The sequence below is a fragment of the Mus caroli genome, chromosome 15 (genome assembly GCF_900094665.2).
Source record: "Mus caroli chromosome 15, CAROLI_EIJ_v1.1, whole genome shotgun sequence".
In the NCBI taxonomy this organism is placed as follows: Eukaryota; Metazoa; Chordata; class Mammalia; order Rodentia; family Muridae; genus Mus; species Mus caroli.
Window position 1 is genome coordinate 90088298 of NC_034584.1, and position 25265 is coordinate 90113562.

Below are 25265 nucleotides of genomic sequence, written 5' to 3' on the forward strand. Positions count from 1 at the left end.
TTCCCTTCCCTTCCCTTCCCTTCCCTTCCCTTCCCTTCCCTTCCCTTCCCTCCTTCCTTTTCCCTACTTTTTCTTCTACACATGTGCCTTCCTCATTCTTGTCTGTTCTCTTTCCTACCATTTCTTGTCTTCTTTCCTTCATATTCTTTGCATGGTGCCTCCTGATAAGTTACCCTGGGAGGAGGCTTCCATGTCAGCCCCAGCTCACTTCCACTAAGACCTTTGTCTGAGGTGTTTGGTATATTTTAATCTTCATTAATGAGGTGCTTTGTGACATAGAAATATACCACAAGCAATTAAAGAGCTGTTGGTTATCTCCAAGCTCCACACGCCACTGTGGTAGCTAGGTGTGGCTATTGGTTGCTTCCCTCCTTTGAAGTCTGCACGGCGCCTGCTGATACTGTGAAAGTTAGACAACAGAAAGGAGGCTTTCAGGTCAGATCCAGGTTTTCCACGTCTTGTGTTCAGAGGCATCTGGAGGGAACTAAAGGCAACAGCCTATAATGTTTTGGAAGTCAGAAAAACCTGACCAACAACTTTATACTTTCAGTTGCATGTTCACCTGAGGATTTGAAAGTTAGGAACCAAAAGTGAGAGAGAACGTGTGATATTTGCGTTTCTGGTCTGACATCTCTGACTCAGTGTGCTCTCTCTTCGTTCTGTGCATTAGCCTTCAGAGTTTGTGGCTTTACTTTTCGTTGTAACTGAGTAGTAGTCCATAGTGTTGTATGTACCACAGTTCATTATCTGGGTGTCTGGTGAAGGCCTTTTATGTTGTAGTCCCTATCTATCTATTGTAAGTGAGTATGGCTATACACATCTGTCTGTGAGGTATGATGTCAGGTCCTTTGGGCATATGCCAAGGAAGGGTCTAGAAGGGTCATATGGTAGATTTATTTTTAGCTTTTTGAGATTTTTCCATACTTGTTTCCTGAGGAGCTGGACCAGTTTGGCCTCCCACCAGCAGTGAGTGAGAGCTTCCCTGCCCCATCCCCTTCCCCTTCCTTCCCAGGCCTGTCCACTGTGTGCTGCTGGTTGCCGCTCTGACCTGGGTAAGAGCTTGCTCGGTGTTGTTTGGATTTGTGGTTCCCTCTTTGGTAAGGATGATGAGCATTTCTGTGATAGTTCTTAGCTTTTTGTTTGTTTGTTTTGAGAACTCTGTTTAGATCCCACCCCTCCTTTTTACATGGATTATTAGGTTTTTGTTTGTTTTTGCTTTCTTTTTGAGTTCTTACCTATTCCAGATGCTAATCTTCTGTGAGAAGTATAGCTAGCAGAGATTCTCTTCCAGTCTGCGAGCTTCCTCTCTCACAGTTGCTTGTGTAGCTGTGCAGAAGACTTTTAGTTTTATAAAGTCCACACGTCAATTATTGGGCAAATGGGGTCTTGTTTGGAAATTCCTTTCCTATACCTGGATTTTATAGAGTATTGCCTCTGATAGCCGTGGGGCTGTAATGGCTCAGGGTTATGCACAGTCAAGTGAGCTTCAACCTGAGATGATTCCTCAGATGAGGATGGCAGGAGTCCGCCAAGATCCCCCTCCCAGCCTGCCACCACCAGAAAACTGGCTCCCCACCATCAACCCTAGCAAGAGTATCACCCTGACAGTCATCAGGCTTCGCCCCTTGCTTGACCTTAAAAGATCATCCCCCTCCCCACCACTCTACAGCCACTGAGTATGAACATGGAGTGTCTTCCCACACTGCTGCCCTGGCCATTGGTACACAGCTACCCAAACCTTGCTTCAGAGACGCTAGCCACCTCCCCAGGGGCATAAGCATCCACTTCTCCCTAAAACAAACCAGTTCTCTGAAGCTGTTCCCTGGTAGCTTGCTTTCTTTTCCTTCCTTCCTTCCTTCCTTCCTTCCTTCCTTCCTTCCTTCCTTCCTTCCTTCCTTCCTTCCTCCCTCCCTCCCTCCCTTTTTCATTTCTTTCCTTTTTCCCACCCACATATCACTTACTGAGATCATGCACTGCACCCACCCATGCCCAGTTAGGCCTCCCTTCCTCTAGCTCAGCTTGGTACACAGTGGACCTTGCTGTCCCTGGGAAGTGACAGGGGAAGGGCAGCAGTATTTTTGTAGAACTTTCAGTGTTTCATGTTCAGGTCTTTGGTTCATCTGGAGTTAGTTTTTTTTTTTTGTGCACTACATTAGATGTAGGTGTAATTTCATTCTTTTATGTGTGGACATTCAGTTTTCCCAGCTGACGACGCTGTCTTTTCTCCAATGTATGTCTTTAGCATCTTTGTAAAATACCAGACGGATGTAATTGCATGTTTGGGTTCATGTTTGGGTTTTATATCTTGTGTGTGTGTGCTATAATGGTTTTATTATTGTGGCTTTGTAGTATATTTTGAAGTGTGGCATGATAATTCCCCAAGTACTGCTCCAGGTCTGCTTTGACTGTCTAGGATCTTTTTTGGTTCCATATAAATTTTAAACTAGTTTTTTTTTCCCCCCTATTTCTGTGAAAAATGAGGTGGGGATTTTGATTAGATAGCAGTGAGTCTATAAGTGGCTTTTGATAGAATGGTCATTTGACAGTATTCTACTTTACCTCAGTTCACTTTTGGCTGTGAAGCCAGATCAATAGCTAAAACCTAGTAGTCAGAAATGACTCTTGTGATTCTCACCTGCTATGGCAGCTGGGGCCTTTATTTACTTACTTATTTTACCATGCTATAGTCCATGTCTAAGTTTATGCATATTCTCTCTTCTGTGGTAGCTGCACTGAGATCAAGAATAGGCTTGATTTATGTGCTTCTTAAAGCCTTTGTGGACTTAAACCACAAGGGGACTATTCATGTGCAGACCTTCCTTTAGACTTTTAACTACTTGCTTGGGACATCCATGGATCAGATTGAAGTGCTCTGTTTGTGCATGTCTTAGCTTTGGTGCTGAACCTACAGCAGTAAGATGTGCTGCAATCTGAACTTTCCTGATCCAGTTGAGCTTAAATGGAGAACTTGGGAGAAAGGGAAGGCGATAATTTAATTCCTTTCAGGCTCTAAACAGTAAATTACTATTGCTTTTGCAGCCATTTAAAAAATTTTTTCATTCAGATGCAGGAATATAACAAGGAAAACTGAATTAAAAAAAATGGCAGTTTTATTAAAGATTCACTTTTATTATGTATGCTTCTACCTCTTTGCAAAATTTCAGAAGTGTGGCTAGATTCCATGGGAAGGAACTTTAAAAACATGAGACTCTTATGAGACAGATGGAAGTCATTTATTATGGTGGGAGTGTGTCCCAGTGGGAGACCGTCTTCTTAACACACAAGTTGACCACCCCTCACTGAAGTAGCTTCTGCATCACTGAAGAACTGAGTTTCATCAATTGGGTAAAATAGTGCATTGCTGTTATATGTTGGTAAATAAAAATACTCACAGAAATAATATTGAAATATACAGTGAGCCTGTGTATAGACCTCAAGATCAGGGAATTGTCTTTTCATTTGTGTTTATAGTAACCTAATAGCTCTTTTTCGTTTTATTTTAACAATAATAGAAAGATTTACTTTGAATCAAGGATATAGCCCATATCAAAGTTACATTTCCTTGCTAAAATATCTTTCCAATTACATCATTTTCCCCTGAGAAGATGGTAAACTAACAGTTAGTTAGTTAGTTAGTTGAAAAGTCTGATGACTTAACTCCAGATACAAAAGTTAATTTGTAAAATAATCAAAATCCGTCTTGTATAGTAATTAGTAGGAATCCATTATATTGTTGCACAAGCCTTTGGTATGAGTGTAGCAGTTGCTCCTACAACAGAAACTTCATCACTGCCATAGTCACCTTAGTAGTGCTTATGGTGGTGAGCTAGCAGCCATGTAGAACACAGTGAGCATGTTATGCCATTTAGTCCTCAGCACAGCCTCATCTGTTCAGTTTCAGTGCTGGCTGGTCGGGGCTGCAGAGCAGGTCACTGGAACCAAGTCGAATTATCATTTTGTTGTCATAAGTGGCAGAGCTTGGGCTTAGCATGTCTGTAACTGTTAACTCCTAAATCTTGTAGTGTTTTGTTTTGTTTTGTTTTTAAAGATTTATTTATTGTTATATGTAAGTACACTGTAGCTGTCTTCAGACACACCAGAAGAGGGTGTCAAATCTCATTATGGATGGTTGTGAGCCACCATGTGGTTGCTGGGATTTGAACTCAGGACCTTAGGAAGAGCAGTCAGTGCTCTTAACCGCTAAGCCATCTCACCAGTCCCTAAATCTTGTGTTTTAAAAACTCCAATTTTTTTTCTTTTTGTGGGGAGGTGTTGGGACAAGGAAGGCTTCATTTGGTTTATATTTCTTCATCATTCTCAGGACAGAAACTCAAACGGGCACAAAGCTTGAGGCAGGAGCTGCTGCAGAGGCTGTGGAGGGTGCTGCTTACTGCCTTTCTCCTCCTGGTTTGCTCAGTCTGCTTAGCACAAAGATGTCCCCACCCACAACTGGTTGGACATTCCCCCATCAATCACTAATTAAGAAAATACCTATAGGCTTCCTACAGCCTGGTCTTATGGAGGCATTTTCTTAATTGAGTATACCCTATCTCAGATGACTTTAGCTCCTGTCAAGGTGACATAAAGCGAACCAGCCCATTAGTCTGCCAGCCAACCTGCTCTACTGTCCTGGCTCATGATCACCTTACACTCTTGAGAGCAGCTGTTGCAGCAACTGTATAAGTTGTTTAAAAAACAAAAAACAGTACATAAAGTGTATTATTATTTACCAACAGGCACTTGTACTTTGCTATATTGTAAATAATTTTTTTCTGGAATTGTAAGATCTTTTCTGTAAAGAGAAAACTATTTTAACTTGTATTGAGTTTACAGCAGTCCTCCTATCAGCTGAAGTCACTGTCTTCTAGCATAAGATTTTGTTCTGCTTGGTTATGGTTATGAATAGCACTCTGATTCTTAGGTATCCAGAAAATATGTGGTAGAAGTTTAAAAGTAACATTTTTTTTTGCTCTGCTGTTTTTCTCTTTCAGTTACCTAGAAAAGTACGAGAAAGTTCATCATTTTGGGGAAGATGATGATGAGGTACCACCAGGCAATCCAAAGCCACAGCTTCCTATTGGTGCAATCCCATCTTCCTACAATTACCAGCAACACAGCGTGTCAGGTAAGTACCACTGGAGATTTGCTGGACATAGGCTGAGAGGGTTGAAGTGGGAAGTAGACATCATCCAGTGAGTTAGTCCCTACTGTGCACATGAACATGCTTAAGGCCTTAGGTTGACCTACTGTGCACATGAATGTGCTTAAGGCTTTAGACCTTTTACAGCTTGGCTTTATTTGCTGTTAGAGCCCTTTGCACCACAGATTATAGAAGAAAGTTTTGGAATTTTTTTAAAGTAAAATTTCTTACAGATTTTTCTTATTAACTGATCATTAGTAAGTTTATCCTGAAAGGCCAATAAATGAGAAGAGGGAAGGTCTATTTAAGATTAGACAAGCTGACTATAAACTGTGTTTTTAAAAAACAAAAACACCTGGGCTCAGAGGGACCGAGTGTTAGGATCCTTTCAGTGGAGTCTGCTACATTTCCTGAAGTCACTGTAGTCAGTCCATAAAGAATGTCAGAAATGTTGTAAATTCTGTCTGTCATTCCTAACATGATATTAAAAGACTTTTTTCCTTCAAGTGGCATTATTATAGAGATTTCCGTAGCTGCAAAGAGATGATTTATATTAGAAATAATTCATTTGAAATCTAGTAGAGAGATTGGAATAGAGCTGCTGCACTTTCTAGTTGTCAAGAGTTCTGGGAAGATGAGCTAGGGGTACATGTCACAGTGTCTTAGCATTTGGTCTACTCAGCAAGAGATATTTATCAAGATTGTAAGCATTTACAAAAACTGCAGTTGTGTTATGCATTTCTGTAGTCAGTCATTGGTCTTAGTGCTGAGGGCTAATGGTAGCCCTTTGATTTCAGCAGTGCAGCGTCTTCTGTTTTATTCTCATGTCTATTTCTAAAGTTTCAGTCACGTTAGCTTTGCCTCTGTTTCCCTCAAAGATTCAGTAACTGAAGAAATAGAGGCTCTTCTTACTATCTCCTATCTCCACTGGGAGAGGCTTTATTGCATACCTTTCAAAATGACTGCAGTGAGGCAGGAAGAGTGACGGGAAAGCAAACCTTTACATGTGCTCTTAGTACTACCTTCAGCTTTCTGCCTTAGCTTCCCTGGACAACGCACTACACGCTGTAAGCTGAAGTAAACTCTTTCCTTCTCAGATTGCTTTTGGTCATAGTAGTTTATCACAGTAATAGAAAGCAAGCTACCTCTCTTTTTATTGCTTTGGTTTTGAGGCAGGGTTTTGCTCTGCAGCCTTGCTTGACTCAAAGTTATTCTCTTCCTACCTCAGTCTCCCAAGTGAACTGTGAGGTTATCGCAGGATGTCACCACAACCCGCTGTTTACTTGTACATGTTATAGTCCCTAGCTCTGTCTAATCAGTATGCATTCATTAACTTTGTCTAACGGAAACACTTTGGCTGTGAGTGATGTGGGTTTGGCATTTTTGGAAGCCTGTGCTGGAATTCTGGTGGAGCTAGATATCCTTAGAAGCAAAATGGCTGAGAGCGACATGCTGTAGAAGCCATCCATCAACATGTTAGAGCGTCCTGTCTATGAGATAGTGCATCTGCGTGGTTATGACGGGACTCGAGATGCGGTCTCAGATGTATCCTATTTGGCAAAGTCTGCCCAAGGGATACTTATAGAAGCAGCAGCTAGGAGCTTTCTCCTTGGATTGCAGAGTGTGTGGTTCACATTGAAAACATTGAGAACAATGTTTAGGAATTTTAAGGTGCTTTTTATTTTTATAGGAAGACATATTGCAACTTGATGACACTACCAGTGATCAAGGTTATCACCAATATGAAAAGCCCTTCCTTGATGACTAAGTTGTCAGCAGGAAAGTTGAGGAAACTCTGTTGTGTTTTGTTTTGGTGTGTGTATGTATGTGTCTGTCTGTCTGTCTGTGTGTCTGTGAAAAACCTATGTCAAAATAAAAAATTACCTAATGATAAATTTCAAAAATTTTATATAGGGATGAGGCCTAAATAAAGGATTCAAGGTCAGAGTCCTTGCTTGGCACAGGGGAAGGCCTGGGTTCCTTTTTTAGTATCATGCATGTAATCAACCCTAGATGTGGGAGCACACACCAGAGCTCCAGCAGGCTAAGTCAGGGTGACCCTGAGCTGGAATCCTGTCTGTGCTGCAGACAAAGTCAGGTCTTATCTTAAACAAAAAAAACAAAAAAATCAGGGGCCAGGAAGATAACTCAGTGGTTAAAGTGCTTGCCATTCAGCCATGAAGGCTAGAGTTTAGAATCCCCAGAAACCCACATAAATACATGGCAGCCCAGCCCCAGGAGACCAATGGGCTCTCTGGGTTTCATTGAAAGACTCTTTCTGAAGTGAAAACTTATGGGTTCTTTGGAAAGTCAGCTGTTGGGGCAGACATGTGAAGGAGTGTTTTCCTGAAGTGGACACAGGTGGAAGGCTAAGGCAGACGCGTGACGGAATGTTTAACTGAAGCAGACATGGGAGAGAGGATGCTCTGCTAAAGCAAGCACGTGAAAGGACGGGTGATGAAGGAGTCTTTGCTGATGAAACACATGTATTGGTGCGCCTTCATTGCGCAGTTGAGCTCCATTTGTCAGGACTCCACAGAGAAAAGCTCACCAAGAAACTTCTGGTGGTGTGCTGATGGCTTCTTGCTGCTTCCATGGACTCGGGCTGATTGGCAGAGTGATGTGAGCTGAGACAGATGCTGAGGGAAGACGCACGGAGGAGACATGAAGCGTGGAGGGGATATATATAAAAAGGACTCGACCATGGACTCGACACGGTGAAGGAGGCCGAGCTTGGCTCCCTGGTAGAGATGGCTGAACAACATTGGTCTCAAATCTTCCCTGATCCTCACTTTGCTGACAGAGACACAGCCGAGAACTACTGGTGCTTCTGCTGTTCCCTCCTGCTGACTCTTGCTGAGACTGAGACCTGGCTGTTTTTGCTAGGTCCTGCCACCACTGCTGTTTCATGACTACCGCCTTCTAACCTATGAATTGAACGGCTGATTTCCACACAACACAAGTCCACTTCTTCCCCAACCCCTGTATCCTCTCTTTTCCACTATCTCTGGTGAGTGGTGAGCCACAAGGAAGGTTAAAGTATTTAAGAACCATCATTAGAAGTAGGTTTTGAGAAATTAAAGTTACATCTTCGTCGGTGACTAAGTGGCTAAGAATGATGGTGATTTTTACCACCACCCCCAGGCCTCCATATTCCACCTGCACACAAACACAGCACTGTCACACCTGAGAGCATGGCTGTCTGAATTTTCCCAAGATTATTGACTCTTTTCCCCAGTAAATATAATAGCAGAAAATGTTGAGAAGTTTCTGTTTTGAGCATGGATTATTGAACACGAATACTGATATTTTTCTTTGAATTTTGCATAAATATTAAAGGTTTATATAAGTGGGTGAAGATTGCTGACAAGCAAATGCGGGCAGGGCCTTGTGCATGTTAGACAAGTGTTAAATGGCTATACACTCAGCTCTTTCCTAACCTTAAGTATGTGTGAAAACCTATATAAGACAACTCATTAAAATGAATAGAACCTACTGTTTTAGAGCTACTCACTGTCATACTGATTGTGACTAAATGTTCCATAATCTAACAGACACTTGGATGGCAATTGCAGTCATTGCCAACATTACCAGAAAGACTACCCCATGGAATCCCTGCAAGGGACATAAACAGCCTTCTGGGAGGACCCTCTCTTTTCTCTACATTGAAAATAGAAAGAAACGGTTACCTCAAATCTTACTTTGTTAACAGTTACACAGTTCAGTAAATTTTAAATCAAGATTCTTAAAAATAAATTGCTGATCCTTTCCTGAGATCATACAGCTGCCTAGGCATGCAGAAGGGAGGCGTTCAAACCTGTGGGTATAGTTTTGTTAATGAGCCTACATTTTCGGAGTTGTCCAGCTTGGTTTGAAACACATAGGATGAAATAGGCCTCCTGTCCCTGGCTTTCCAAATACTTGGGTTATGGGTATGTACCACTTATTTCATCTGTCTGTCTGTCTGTCTCTGAAAGGGTCTGCCATGGCACATGTGAGGCTTAGATTATAAACTGAAACAGTCAGTTCTCCCTACCATGCGCAATTCAGTAATCCAAGCTGAATCATGAGCCCTACCCACTGAGCTGTCTCTCTCATCTGGATCTTAACGTCCTTACTTTCTCACACACTCTCTGAAGGAGCCTTTACCAAGCCTAATATGATTAAAGATATTTTAATTTGTTGGTTGTATGATAGCAACGTTTACTGGTAGCGAGAGATTTCTATTCTTCAGTAACAGATTAAGAAATTCCAAGATTACATTAGCTTAAGGAGTTTAAGTTCCAGGTTTATTTCCATCCAGGAGGTTTGGGTAAAGACACCTAAAAAATTCATTCATCAATGAGAAATTTCATTCATTAAAATCCTAAAAATGATCTATATATTGTCGTGTTTGTGTAGCAGAGTTCAACTCTGGGTGTTCGCCTCAGTCACTTTCCATCTTGCTTTGTGAGACAGGATTTCTGACTGAAGCTGAGCTCAGAGTGGGCAAGCCTAGCCAGCCAGCTCCATAACCCTCAGCTCCACAGCGTGGCTGTGTTATTTGTTTGCCAGGCCCTCCTGGTGTCTGTGCCTTCCCTGAGCTCAGCCGTGCATTATTGTTCAGTGTTAACTGTTGCGGAGAGTCAGTGTCTCACTCATCTGTAACTCTTACGCACCCCACCGTGGTCAGTGGTGTTTCTGGAGCATCTCGGATGGAAGAGCTCTCTGTTCAGATGCTGATGCTGAGCCCCCTAGGGTAGCAGACCTGTCATTCTAGAATTTGGGGGCCTTGATCAAGAGGAATGTGAGCAAATCCAATCACAGCAGCATATCGAGGCCATGTCTCAAACCCACCCCTCAGCAACTTTTTTTTCTGTTATGTGTAAAAGGTTTTTACTTATATTTTATAGAAAAGTTTTATAGGTTGTTGTTTTACATTATAAAGAATCCAGGTATTTCTGACGTGTTCGGAAATGTTTGATCTGGACATTTTCCAACTCTTATTTTCTTAAACTAGTGACAACTTTATTTGAAAAATTGTCTTAGGGTGTTTGCGGCCGTCAAGGCCCTGATGTACTGTAATTATGTACTTTCTGTTTGCCTATCTTTTGACTTTGAAAGTTTTGTTAAGTGGATGTTTTAAAATCAGTTCTCACATATAAAATCATGTTATTTTTCTTTAGGAAATAGTTTCTTAGGACCCCAAAACATAGCTGAGTGTGGTGGCACATGGCTTTAATCTCAGCACTTAAGAGGCAGAGGCAGATGGATCCCTGAGTTCAAGACCAACCTGGTTTACACAGTTAGCTTCAGGAAATCCAGGGCTAGTTTCAGGAAATCCAGGGCTATACAGAGAAACACTGTCTCAAAAACAAAACAAAACAAAACCCACAAAAACAAAAGTTAAAATGTACAAATTAATTTACATCAGAATTAAAATTTCTCCTTGAAACAATAAGAAAACAGCCAAATGACTGGGAAGTTTTGGGAAAAAAATATTGAATAAACGATTCTCAGTCAAGGTACTTAGTACTGATGCTAAGGGCTGACCAGGGTGTGAGCAGGAGCTCTAGGGTACCGCAGATGACGTCACCTGCTGCAGCCACTGTGAAAAGTGTGTCTGCAGTTTCTTAGACAGTTGAGCATTCAGTGTGTGTGTGACCCAGCAATTTGACTTCTAGCTATATATATATATATATATTTTTTTTTTTTTTGAGTCAGGGTTTCTCTGTATAGCCCCGGCTGTCCTGTAACTCACTTTGTAGACCAGGCTGGCCTCAAACTCAGAAATCTGCCTGCTTCTGCCTCCCGAGTGCTGGGATTAAAGGCGACTTCTAGCTATTTAACCAAGAAAAATGGAGGTGTCCCCCAAAAGTCCCACACAGGAATGTTTATAATAGCCATATTTATAGGTAGGTCTAAAACCAGTAGAAATGCCTTCATCTGGGACATGATGAACTGTGTCTAGAAAGGGATGGATTAGTGACTCATCTGTCAACATGGACCTCAAAAGTATGTTGTTAAATGAAAGATCACAAATACAAAGGCCTGTGTGTTGTGTAATTGGACCTATCTGATATTTCAAAAGAAAACTGAACCAAGGAACAGAACCAATAGGGATAGGGTGGGATTGCAGCAAGGGAGCAGGATGGCTGTGGCTGTGGTTAGAAAGCTGTATGTATCTTTTAAAATTTTTAGGATTCTAATGCTAAAACTATGGCTTTTACTGCTATCTCAGTAAATCCAATGAAATAGTGATTTGCTATGGCTTCATTGATGATATCCAAGAAGGTAAGTAAGTGCATTTTAATATTTAAAAATATATTTCTTAACAACTAGTAAGTTTGAAAAGTTGAGAAAATTGGACCATTTTAATCAGTTTATAGTCTACGCTGAAGGAAGAGAAGGGGAAGGTAAAAGCACGGTTGCTGTATGTTTAGCAGAAAGTAGCTATAGTCCTCCTTCCACCACCAGCTTACAGTATGTTGTGTGTTTAGCAGAGAGTAAGTAGCCAGTCATCCTTCCACGATTAACTTACAACTTGTGGTTTCATGTTTTTTTTTTCTTTTATTAGATTATCTACGTCAAAGTTATGGGTTATCTATGGATTTTAATTCGCCAAATGATTATAATAAACTGGTGCTTTCACTGTTATCTGGACTCCCAAATGAAGTGGACTTCGCTATTAATGTGTGCACTCTCCTATCAAATGAAAGCAAGCACGTCATGCAGCTTGAGAAAGATCCCAAAATCATCACTTTATTGCTTGCTAATGCTGGGGTGTTCGATGACAGTAAGTGTTATCAAACTTCAAGTGCAAAGTTTTCATGGTTTTTAAGAAGGAAAATCTTTATAGCATACATTTTATGAATTTATTGTAGTATTTTGGAGATTTGTGGGGGTTTTTCCCCTTTTACCTTTAAAACCAGTTATTTGCAAATATATTCATTTTAGTGTATATTCGTATCAAGTTGTTAACTTTACAAACTATTATATTTAGGATTATCTAGCAAAAAGTGTTGAGAATTTGCCATAGACTTATTTTATACAAAAATAAAGTAAGGACAGTGTAAGAATACATAAAAATTAGCTTCTTGCTCTGCCTGAGCTACTTCTGACTGTGTGAGGAAGGAACAGTGACAGTTATCCCTGGTTTTGTTGTAACTTTGAATATCAAAGTTTGTTAGATTTCTATCTCAGATTCTCAGATTTGTTTAAAAAAAAAATTAAACTGTTTTTCCTTTCCAGTCCTCCTTGAATAACAGCTCTGAGGCTAATTATTGATTATTAAATGCCTAGGCCGTTAGCTGTGGCTCATTCCCTGACTAGCCATTCAAACTGCTCTATGACTTGCACGTGCTCAGTTCCCTCTCCTTCAGTCCCTTCCTTCACATCTCCCTTGGCATCTCTCCTTACCCTATCCTGAGTTCAGCTCCCTGCTGACTTATGTCCGTCTCCTCCTGGCTCTCCGGAATCTCTTCCTTCATCTCCTTTTATTCTCTCACCTTTTCCCAGAATCTACTCTCTTCCTGTCAGTCTCCCACCTCTTAGCTCTTGACTCACCTCATTGGCCATTGCCTTTTCTACTGGCAGGTGTTGCTTGCAAGAGAATCTCTCTACACATATTCATTGAGTGTTTTTGTGTGGCATTTTGATCCTTTAAATATAACTCAGCACTTAATATAGAATGGAACTTGTCAGGAACACATTTGTTTCCACATCAGAACAATAGTAGTGAAGTCCTGCTATGTGGCCATTGAGTGGAACTGTGTGTGAATAATGACGTGTAATGCGTAGCCTAGACGTCACCTGATGTGTTTCAATGGTGTACTTATGCCCTGTATATCTTCTCACACTTCTTAGGCATAGTATGTGTGTGGTACTGCACTCAAGAATGTTAAGTTTACCAGACCCTTGCAGCTCAACAGTTTATCTAGGTGTCGTGACACTCCTGAGGAGGAGGCAGAGGCAGGTGGCTCTCTCATCTTAAGCCTATCTATGGCTGCATAGTGATGAATCTCTAAATCCAAAAGTTAAGATAAAAAAAAAAAAAAAAAAAAAAAACAGCACCAAGACCCCCAGTGGCTTTAGTGGCTCAGTGGGCTCAGTGCTTGCCCAGCACAGGGCCTGAGTGGGGATTCTCGGTACCCACCTGAAGCTGGAGTGTGATGGTACACATCTGCCAGCCAGGCCTCCTATAGCCGGCCTCTCTCATACAGAGCTCAGTGGTGCTTCAGTCTGCTTGTTTGCTTGTTTGTTTAAGTAGTTATCCTGTGGAGAATGTTTTGTATGGGGATTTTATTACTAGCATTGTTTACAACAAATGTCTTGCACTGTTTTTTAAAGTATTAATCATGTAGTCATTTCTGAGATCAGGATGGGGATTTTGTTGGCAGCTTGGTACGCTACACACCACCGTCTTGTTTAGCTCGTTACTGTGTTCTCTTCCCCACAAAGGAAGCTTCTCTGGGGACATTTTTTTCTTTTTTTTTTTTTGGTTTTTCGAGACAGGGTTTCTCTGTATAGCTCTGGCTGCCCTGGAACTCACTTTGTAGACCTTGCTGGCCTCGAACTCAGAAATCCGCCTGCCTCTGCCTCCCGAGTGCTGGGATTAAAGGTGTGCGCCACCACGCCCGGCTGGGACATTTTTTTCTTTACAATGTATATAACTTTTAAAAACTGGACATGTTTGTAAAGATTTATTTCCAACTGTGCGTGTGCGTGCGTGTACACACAGAAGAGTAGTGCCCACAGAGGCCACAAGAGGAAGTCAGATCTCCTGACCTGGAGACCCAAGTAGTTGTGAGCCCCTACAAGGGTGCCCAGAGCTGGGCCCTGTGGAAGAATACTATACAGAGTCGTGACTTCTAAGCCTTCTTTTCAGCTACCAACAAACAAGTTTCGGTTTGTGCTGCTAGGGATCAAACTTTGGGCCTCATATGTGCTCTTGCCAGCTAAAATCTCTCTGGCTAAAGCTGTGTGTTTTTAATGAAGAGACACAGAGTGTCTGAAGCTCAGTTAGAAAGGTTGTTGTTTACTACTAGCATCTAGTTCTGTGATTTTTGATGAAACAATTTTTATCAAACACGATATATTGAGATGTAGTTTTATTTTTTTAAAGCTATATAATATTAAAGATTAAGCGTTCATTAATTGCATTTCTACTATTTGTTCTTTTAGCTTTAGGATCATTCTCTTCTGTCTTTGGAGAAGAATGGCGAGAGAAGACTGATAGAGACTTTGTTAAGGTAATTCACAAACCGAAATGCTGACCCATGGAATATGTTCTGCCAGGTCAGCGTAGAGTCTGATGGGCTGGCTCTGTGCTAGTGCACGCCGCTCGCTACCTTTATCTTTAACAGGATTGCTCCCATGCAGCCTATGTAGAGGTTGTGACTGGAAAAGAAATTGTTTAACGTCTCTAACGAACAGAAATGAAATTCCTGTGTTCTTTAGTTTATTTATAAGATAAGGAATATGTAATAATAGCAGAAAATATTTAAAGTTTTAAATCCCTCAGATTAATTTAAGGAAATTAGTTTAGCCACAGCTGTCTATGCTGGATGCTGTTGGAGCATGGCTTTGTCTTCCTCAGATAGAGTGTTCCTTTTTGATAGCTTGTGGTTGGACCTTGGTATTTTTCCTCTTCACAGAATGCAATTTTTGTCCTTACGTCAGCATGTTTCGGCTATACATTTTGTGAAACTAATGATGTAGTAGCCTTTGACCTCCCAAGTTTTATTTTATTACAATTTGGACTCTGCCTCCATGTTTAAAAGATTTGTGTGTGAATGCACATGAAAATTGTAGACGTTGGGGTCTTGTCTCAGTACTTGAAGATAATTCTTTATTGTTGACATTTCTTGAGAAATTGGTCAGCCTTGTTAACTGTCCTTCCGTGTATAACTGCTCTAACTGCCTTTGAGATGTCTTGTTACTGATTTTTTTAGTCTAGTCATGATGTATGTTGTATTTTTCATTATATGCCTTTCTTATTGCTCATTTAGCTTTGAATCTATGCTTTGATCCTAAAACATGAAATTTGGAAAGTGTTTGACAATTATTTTCATTTATCAAAGTATTTTCATTTATTTCCAATTTCATTGGACTACATTAATACACATATACTAAACAGTAACGTTTCACACATCGTCACTGTTCTGTTTTGGTTTTAAATCTGTTTTCCCTTGTGTACTTCATTAGGGACGGTATTTTTGTCAAGTTTTTATCTTCTGAAGATGAGACAATCATTTGACTTTTTTTTCATTTGTAGTTGGATTTTTAAGTTTATATTTTTTAATTGAGATTCATTTTTGTGAATATGCGTATTTGCTGTGACGGCCAGGAGAAGGTGCCAGACCTGAGACCAGCGTTGTGGTTGTAAGCCACCACGTTGGTGCTGGGAACTGAGCCTGAATCTTGTGGAAGAGCAGCCAGTGTTCTTTACCAGTAAGCTGTCATTTTAGGGTTCTCTATCCTTTTTTTTCTATCTGTGTTTATAGTTTCTCTCTTTGTCTTTCTTCAAGGAATTTTATTTAATTTTTGATTCTTAATTCTGTGGGCTAGCACTAGGGTTTATTTAGAAAGCCCTCTGCCCTGATCAGCCAGCCTGCTTTGATCTCACTTGCCTCCCGCTGGGGTATAGCTTCTTATGGGCCTTGTTTCCGATCATCTTTTTGTTTCTTTGTACTTCAAACTTGCTATTTTTGATTTTGACTATTGTTAGTTGAATCCATCCCTTGAATCTTTTAAACTCTGGGATTATATTTTAGTTCTAGAATTTCTCTTAGTTTTCCACTTCTTTGCCAAAATGTCCAGTTTTTTATTTCTTTGGACTCTGATCCATGATCAGTCTGACTTCCACATCTGCATCTTTACTATTTACTGTACTTGCTGCCTTTTTTCACTGGCTATTGAACATCGTGTTTGTTTAAAAACTTAGTTCTTTTCAATTTTTGCCAAATACCATAAGTCTTTGCATGTGTGCAATAGACGCTCAGTGGCCTAGTGCAGTCTGGGAACATTTGTTTATACTAATAACTCCAAATTCAACAGAGCCAGTTATCTTGATGTGTGCATCTCATTCTGTCAGTGCAAGCATGGTCACTCCCACTGTCACACTTCAGTTCCACTCCCAGGCAGTGACACACTGGAGTTTTGTAAGATACGGCAGGGAAAAGCTTAGTTCTTAGTCTTAAAAAGACTTGGACAGTTTGTAGGTTTGACGCCTAACTTTCTGCTTACAGTTCAAAGACAGTTGGTCAATAATGGAAAGCAACTTAAACATCTACCCCACCAATATACACTTGTGTGTCAGAAATTCCTGTACAGAGAGACACTGTGATTATATGGAATTCATAGGTGCAATCGGTGCCTCCCATGGTTTACATATATGATTTGCATAAAGCATAGTTCCCATAGTTGTAAAACAATCTGAAAATCTGTGTGATTCCTATGGGTAACAAACCACAGGTGCTTCAGACCTCACTGTGGTTTGATCTCTAACACCTACCTACAGGTGATGAGGCTGCTAAGGAAATTCTGGATTCCACTTCATTTAATGAATATAAAGATGGCATAGATCTCCCCATCCAAATTCTCACAATTCCTTACAGAGTTCTTTGGACCCAGATTAAGAACCTTTGGTCTATACAAATTTTACGTTAAGCTATGAGAAAAGTGAGTGATTATGTGAAAGCCTTAAATCCATAGATTATAACAATATTCAGAAGTACTGAGAAAGACAGCATAGAAATATTATACTTTTATATAATGTACGATTATCAAAGTAATATAATATTTGTTTTAACTCATCAGCATTTAAGTTACTTCTCATTACAGTTTTGGAAAGACATTGTTGATGACAATGAAGTTCGAGATCTCATTTCTGACAGAAACAAGGCTCATGGTAAGTCAGTGCAAGTCATTTTAATGCACACTCTTAAAGTGAAAGTAATTGTGAAATAGCAAGTTAACGGAAATTTGTATTTTCTGTTGTAGAAGATACACCAGGAGAATGGATTTGGGAATCTTTATTTCATCCACCTCGAAAGCTGGGTATTAATGACATCGAAGGCCAGCGGGTTCTGCAGATCGCAGTGATTTTGCGAAACCTTTCCTTTGAAGAGAGCAATGTTAAACTCTTGGCAGCTAATCGCACCTGTCTTCGTTTCCTGTTACTCTCTGCACATAGTCATTTTATTTCATTAAGGCAATTAGGCCTGGACACCTTAGGAAATATTGCAGCTGAGGTAAGCATGTGGCAGGCCCTTAACATGGCCTTTCTTCTTATCCACATTTATTTTAAAATTTCCTACTATGATTTTAAAATGTTGCATTCTGTTCCTGCCTGTATTTGCCAGATTTTAAATGGTTATATATATATATATATATATATATATATATATATTTGTAGCTGAAAGGTGGGGCAGAAGCCTATTTTTATGGAAAAACAATTTGGAATGATACTTGAAGTTCGGTGGTAACTGTTCCCAGTGACACAACAATGTTGTTCGTTTTTCTGACACTTGAAGTGCGGAGCTTGGGCAAAAGCATGGTGCACTGACTGTGTCCTCCTCCTTCCTTCCTTCCTCCAGCTTTTACTGGACCCTGTGGATTTCAGAACCACTCATCTGATGTTTCACACTGTTACAAAATGCCTGATGTCAAGGGATAGGTTTTTAAAGATGAGGGGTAAGAACTCAAATCTTTTGTCACTGCATGTGAACAAACTATCATTTATTTCAAGCACAAAAATGTTAATGTTTTTGCAGGCATGGAAATTTTGGGAAATCTTTGCAAAGCAGAGGATAATGGTGTTTTGATTTGTGAATATGTGGATCAAGATTCCTATAGAGAGATAATCTGTCACCTCACTCTGCCCGATGTGCTGCTGGTGACCTCAACCCTGGAGGTGCTGTACATGCTCACTGAAATGGGGGACGTGGCCTGCACAAAGATCGCCAAAGTGGAGAAGAGCATAGGTAAGACAGTCAGCGCTTTATACGCTTTGTTTTCCAGTTTTAATTTTTTTCATTTTTTTGTGACAGGCTTTTATGCAGCCCAACCTGGCCTCACGTTCACTGTTTATCCAAAGATAGGCCCTCAGCCCCACTGTGTCCTGAGTGCTGCGATCACAGGTGGGAGCCACCACCTGTTTGGCTCAGTGCTGGGAATCAAACCCAGGTTTTGTGCATACCAAGTAAGCTCACTGTACCAACTGAGCTGCAGCTTCCGCCCAAATGTTCTTTATTGAGGAAAACTAATGCTGTACTATATGAAAACATTGGTTTTCTATTAAAGAGTCATTACTCCCTCAGACATACAACTTTGTATAGTCCTTAAAGATAAGAAACATCTGTTGTGTAACACACATGATTTTGTAGCTGTCCGCGGTCCATGTTCCTCTCCATATTTCTCGGTATATTTCAGATGTAAGCTGGCAGCACTACTGTGCCTGACTCTTTCAGAACTTGTCTTCTCAGATGGTCAGTGTCCCATCTTAAGTGACTGAAGCTGTCTGAGGTGCTACCTTCTGGCTCTACATGTTTTTACTGTGGCACAGCCTTAAAAGTCACCCCTATAGTCTTGCTAGTTTAAGGTACACTCACTGAAGCGTTTTGTTCAAAAGCAAAAGTGATGCCTTTCTTATTTATAAACACTACAATCAAAGGTAATAAAGACTTAGTGTGAAATTTTGTTATTAGTAAATTAAAAGGTCACTTTTCATATCAACAATCCCCAAATCGGAACACATGCCAGAATTGCTTTGGAACCATTTAGAAATAGAGACATCTGGTCTCTACCTCAGAGATAGTGCTGATGTTCCCAGCCTGGCTCTCTATAACCGCTCTGTGATCCTAACAGTAGTTAACACTCTTGTTTGCTTTCAGACATGCTGGTGTGTCTGGTCTCTATGGACATTCAGATGTTTGGACCTGACGCACTTGCTGCAGTGAAGCTCATTGAGCATCCGAGCTCCAGTCACCAAGTGTTATCTGAAATTAGGCCGCAAGCCATAGAGCAGGTCCAAACCCAGACCCACATAGCATCCGGTCCAGGTTAGTGTTCTCCCATGTCCTTTTTCTATATTCTTATGCGTGTGTAAGACAATATTCAGGATACTGTTTTACAGAAGAGCTGGCTAAAGAAGGCTTATACTTCTGGTTTTATAGCTAGGCTACATGGACAGAGTGTCTTTTTATCCTCAAGGGAGAGGCTGAAGCTTCAGTGAGGGTCTGGAGAGCTGCTCCTAACACAGAAGAGTAGCAGAGCTGCCAACCCCACTCAGAGTCATGCAAGAGCCCCTTTGCTGTTCTCGCCTTATGAATGACCTTTCATCTTAGCGTTTCCTTGACCTCAGCAGATGAACCTAACCCTGACAGGCTCTGGTTCTCGCTGTCTGACAAGGACAGCCGAGTACTGACCCCTGGGATGGTCACTTAGGCTGGAGAACGTTGAGCTGGTCACTCTTTGTAGGTGGGCCGTTCTTTCCTTCCTAGTGTGATTCTGCTCTCTTGTGGGACGATCATCTCTACACTTTTTGCCGTTTCCGTCATCATTATGAATGCTTTTGTCTGCTTTTAGGTCAGCATCTGAATTTCATCATCATTTAAATGGTTGCAAAGAGTATACTTTCTTGATGGCGAGTCAACTGACTTATAAAAATGTCACCATGTTCTTTATAGTTATTAGAATCCCTGTGGCATAATGCATTGTTACGTAGGTGTGGACGAAGACTGTGTGGGTCAGCGTCAAAGCTCATCCATGACATGCACATGCCCAGCTCCAGCCTTAGCCCTGCCAGCGAGGGGGACGCTGAACTGTCAGGGCTCTGCTCCTGCACAGACGTCAGCACCAAGAAGCAAGCTGGGGAGGAAGGGGTTTATTCTTTTTACACTTGCATACTGCTGTTCATCACCAAGGAAGTCAGGACTGGAAATCAAGCAGGTCAGGAAGCAGGAGCTGATGCAGAGGCCATGGAGGGATATTCCTTACTGGCTTGCTCAGTCGCACACGGCAAGCAGGCGAAGGACAGAGAGAGAGATAGACAGACAGACAGACAGAGACTGACTCCCTTCTTCCAATGTCCTTATGGTCTCCAGCAGAAGGTATAGCCCAGATTACCTTGAACTCAGAGATCTCCCTGTCTTAATTTTCTGGAATCCATAGCCACTATGCCTCAAGGTCTCCATACCAAGATCCAGGTCAGAAACTTCTATCTCCCAGATTAGGGTCACTGGTGAGCCTTCCAGTTCTGGATTGTAGTTCATTCCAGATACAGTCAAGTTGACAACCAGGAATAACCACTACAGATGCGGACCAGTGTGTGAGACTGTGTAAAGCCCTCCTTTGCTTATCCTCGCCCCAGCAGCCGTACAGTGTTTACCCGTAGGTAACACACCCATGCTTGAAACCCTTGCTCATCTCTCCACCAGCACTGGGCAGCCTTACTTTGTGACGCTTCTTTGTGTTTAAAAGTTTGGCTTATCTTTACGAGTTTTAGTACTAAGTAGTACACCAGACAGGAATAAATACAGGCTCTTCTGAACAGTTACTAAGTACAAAGCAAGTGCTTGGAAGTGTTCTTACTGTCCAGGAACCATGGCTATGGTATATGTGTGAGCACATGCTACTTATTGCTAGAATGGAACCACCATTAATCCCAGACTGTCTTTCCTTAGCTGATGGCAGCCTTCTCCATATCTACAGTGTATTGCCATTATTTCCTTCTTCTCCCTGTCTCTCTCCCCAGCCCTTCAACCCCTCTCACCCACAGTCCTTTTCCCATTCAAAGACTTGGTTTTGTTTGTGATGGAGATTAGCCAAGCCTTCTGGGTTGGCACCGCAGCTACTAGGCAGTAAGCTTATTTTTATTGCTCATCTGGCAACTAGAGCTCTCTGCTATTTTTTCTTTCTTTTCTTTTCTCTTTTCTTGCTTTTGGTTAAAATCAAAGAATGATAAAATGCTTGACTTGTTGCTTCATTTTAGCACAGGTTTTATTTCTGAACAGGAATTTACAAGGTATTATTATAAGTCATCCTTGCTACTACTTAGCGTGGTGATTCCGAGACTTGGGAACGAGGCAGCGGCATCGGATGCCATACTAAACAATGCAGATTTCTGAGTTCCATATTTTGAATTTCTACTCAGGTGGGACCTGAGACTTCCCTTTAGAACCAGCTCCTGTGAGATGCTGACGCTAAGATCACAGAAAGCTGAAGTAGTATTCATATTGAGCTTTATTTTCTTCCAGGGCACTGCTTCTGATACGTGAGAATGTCTGCCTTAAAACCACACTGATAAAGCTGGGGGGGGTGTTGCTTTGGTGTTAGGGCTGAAGCACAGGCCTTGAATGTGACAACCTTATAAAGCTAATACGTATTATTTATATTAAGCAAAATTTCTTTGTTTAGTTTTGAGCAGGTCCTTTTCATAAAGCCAAGGCAAACCTCGAATTTGGGGATCATCCTGCTTTTGTTCCATCTTCTATAGAAATTCTGTAGAATTACTATTCATCTTTTAAACTTAGAAATGAATTTATTACCCCCAGTGCATTGTGTAACCGAGCTGACAGAGGTTTGTCACACTGGTGATCTTAACCTGTTTGTCCACTTGTTTATTGATTGTGCGTGGTGCTGGGGATGAATGTCAGGCCTGGCACCTAAGTTAGGCAAGCACGCTGGCACCTAGGAGCTCTCACGGAGGGCTGCAGCTTGCTGCAGGTCAGCTGCTGTTTTGACCACTTTATGGCTTGCTTTTTTTAACCTGTACTTACCCACTAAAGAATTGGGAAAAATAATAAATATGTAAAGTATTTAATCAATTTCTAAAGATGGGACAAATAGTTTATATTGTTAGTAGCTGCACTATCTATTTTATTGTTGTTGAATTATTATGAGTCTAAGCAAAATTGGAAGACTCTGAAACATAGCGCCTGGTATAGAGCATGGTCACCTTGCTTTCTTTCTCTCATTAGTGTATTCTCATGTGCTCCTATACTTTTTATGAATGAGAAGTGGCTCAGTGCCCATGAATGCAGCATGCTATTACTGTGTTTCCTCAGTGCTCTGGCTAACCTGCCTTCTTCTTCAGCTTCCAGAGCAGTTGTAGCACAGCATGCTGCCCCCCCTCCAGGAATCGTGGAAATAGACAGTGAGAAGTTCGCTTGTCAGTGGTAAGTGGCTTACTTCTGTTAAGGCTTTAAAGCGATAGAAAAGAACCAAATTGAGCGGTCACCCTGAGGTTTTAGTATAAATAGATCTGAGTTGTGTCAATTAGTCAGAATTTAAAAGAAAAGAATTCATCAAAGTTTTCTAAATTAAAACGCCCTGTCATTAAATTATGCCATTTAATGCCTCTGGAATTACATTTGTGTTAAAAAAAAATTATCTTTTGCTTTATAGAAAATATTTGTCAGCTTGAAAAGTCTTTTAAATTATTTTGTTAAGGCTGAACTGAACTGGTGTTGAGAAAGTAAAACCAGGCATTTTTTTGTTAAATATTAATTTTCTGTTTAAAGCAAAATTTTTTCTTTGTTTGGTTTTCGGCTTTATGTTTGAGGCTTTGTCTTTGCTATGTAGCCCAGGCTGGCCTAGAACATAGCATCTCAAGTACAGATGTTACAGGCAAACGGCAGCACACCTACCTTAAAGCAAAATGTCTTATCAAAGGTAGTTCAGCTTTCTTCTCTATGGTTAGAGAGGGAAATTTAATCAAGTGATAAACGAGCCAGCATGTCTCCCTGAAGATTAACTCCTGGGCAGTTGTACTGCTTCCTTGAGAAGACTGTGTGGTCCAACCTCTGCCACTCTCTGAGCCAAAGCGTCTGCAGAGCTGGGGAGCTGTGCAGATGGTGTTTAGAAGATGACTTGAAAAGCCGTTGGCCTTCTCTGTAGTCTGCAGCATTGTCCCCAGCTCGAGTCCATCTGTTGTCTCCAGACCTTGTTTCTGTGAGAGCGTCCCAGATGCCTGTGCATTGCTGTGTGAGCTCAGGTTTTAAGATCCTAATTTGCTTGCCTTCACCCTCTCTGCTTTTCCACGTCCACCCTTTGTCCTCGAGTCTCTCCTAGTTGGATTTGCTCTGCATTGCAACTTAAATGAGATATTTTTATCTACTCTTGACCTCTGAGACTATATAGAGAATTGTGAAAGTTGGAAAGAGCACAGACTGCCACCGCATGAAAACGAGTGTGTGTGCGTGTGCTCACACTCCCTCACATTCCAGTGTGCTCCAGCCACTTCTGACAGGGAGAAAAGGGAATTGTTTTATCATTGTGACTGTGATTAAATGTGTGAGGCAATAACCAAGGAAGCCTCTTTTGCATGGCTTCTGAATAGAGAATTTGCAATGCTAAGAAGTGTGTGTTGGCTTGTGAAGTACAAATGGAGGGGTTTTGAGTGAGAGTAGTGGTGTGTGGCATGTCAAGGCTTGGTGGCATAGTGGGAAGATTCGGTAATTCTTGGCTGAGGGGATTTGATCCAAGGGCAAAAAAAAAAATGGAGTTGTGTTTTCCACTCTTTCCTTGACCTTGGTGCCCACTGCATTGCCTATGATTAGGAGTTGTTGCAGACACCAGCAGTGTACACCAGCAGATAGCCACTGGGACACTGCTTCTCAGAGAGACAACACTTGTTGCTAACAGACCACCCTTCCTCTCACTGAGACATGACTGTAGCTTTTGTTTGTTTATAATGCTATAATAAGTCTGGTAAATAATGGTTCTGTTTCATTAAATCTAAAACTTACTGTGTGTTTTTCATCCTGACATGCGAGGTGCTGAGACTTGATTAGCTGAAGTAATCATCACTGCAACAGGTTATCTTTTAATATAGCTAAGCACAGAGCTTCCTGTGGCATATAATGTCTTTATTTCTCTCTCTCTCTCTCTCTCTCCTTTAGGCTAAATGCCCATTTTGAAGTAAATCCCGACTGTTCCGTCTCTCGCGCAGAAATGTATTCAGAGTACCTCTCCACATGCAGTAAATTAGCTCGCGGTGGCATCCTCACATCAACTGGGTTTTACAAGTGTCTTAGGTAACACGCATAGCTCTTCAAAGTCTAACTCACTGTGCTGGTTGCTCTTATAGACTAGACAAAACCCAAGACTGGTGGTTTTTGTATCTCTGCTAACTTGACCATTCCCATGTGTTGGCATTAGTACAGTGGAGGCTTAGCTTAAAGGGAATTTGTAAGTGACTGTGTGGGCACATGAGGAGATTTGTCACAGAAGTAAAAGTAAGAAACCAAATTTTCCCTTTCCTCCGACCGACTCTGTCATGTTGAAGATGTTCTTTTTAAGTCTTGAATACCAATACATAATTAATAAGTATCTGGCCAAAGATAAGACTTTTTGATACTCTGCTAAATTCATAAATGCTTTTAAACTGGTTATATATGGAATTCTTAAAACTTAATATTAGTAATAGATAATGTGTTTTTTTGAATTATAGTCTTGTATTTTGCTTTTCACTTTTACAGAAGGCAGCATTGTGCAGCATACTGGTCTGTGCATAAGTAGCAACAGCAGGGCTCTAAGCATTACTGGAAGTGATGGTGTTCTTGGAAGGCTGGTTTTCATAATTGAGTATGTGTTATTTTACAGAACAGTTTTTCCAAATCATACAGTGAAGAGAGTAGAAGATTCCACTAGCAGTGGGCAGGCGCATATCCATGTCATAGGAGTGAAGCGGCGGGCTCTCCCGCTCCCCATCCAGATGTACTATCAGCAGCAGCCAATTTCCACTCCTGTTGTCCGTGTTGATGCTGTTGCTGATGTGTCTCCAACTCCTTCACCTGCAGGTATTCATTTTAAATTTTAATATTTATTTTTATTCAGAGGCAAGTCTTGGCTATACCACCCATGTTGGCTTCAAACTTAGGATCCTCCTGAAAGCTAGGATTATAGGCAAATGACCACATACCCAAGTTTTTAAATTTTTAAATGTTGCTAGTGTATAACCAGAATTTAACTATGTATTATGTCTATGAAGTGATAGCCTGGCTCTGTACTTTGTACAGTGTTTTTCATGGCTGTCTTCGTACTTGTAAGTCTTGTCTTTCTTGGCGTTAGTTTCCTTACACTGTCCCTTTGTCTGAAATAAGATAATAAGCTATCCAGTGTCTTGCAATCATTTCACTTG

The 25265-nt window shown here is 41.0% G+C and overlaps 1 protein-coding gene across 2 annotated transcripts in view; it reads left to right on the top strand.

The window, feature by feature from the left end:
• The window catches only part of Arid2 (AT-rich interaction domain 2), a 122735-nt gene that overhangs the window by 61225 nt on the left and 36245 nt on the right, over positions 1-25265 (top strand). For both annotated transcript variants that reach the window (XM_021182945.2, XM_021182946.2), the window contains exons 4-14: positions 4992-5125; positions 11697-11915; positions 14303-14370; positions 16964-17030; positions 17123-17373; positions 17719-17815; positions 17896-18105; positions 19015-19182; positions 22218-22299; positions 24025-24159; positions 24728-24924. In XM_021182945.2, coding sequence (XP_021038604.1) covers positions 4992-5125; positions 11697-11915; positions 14303-14370; positions 16964-17030; positions 17123-17373; positions 17719-17815; positions 17896-18105; positions 19015-19182; positions 22218-22299; positions 24025-24159; positions 24728-24924 — 1628 coding nt within the window. The remainder of the gene's footprint in view (positions 1-4991; positions 5126-11696; positions 11916-14302; positions 14371-16963; positions 17031-17122; positions 17374-17718; positions 17816-17895; positions 18106-19014; positions 19183-22217; positions 22300-24024; positions 24160-24727; positions 24925-25265) is intronic.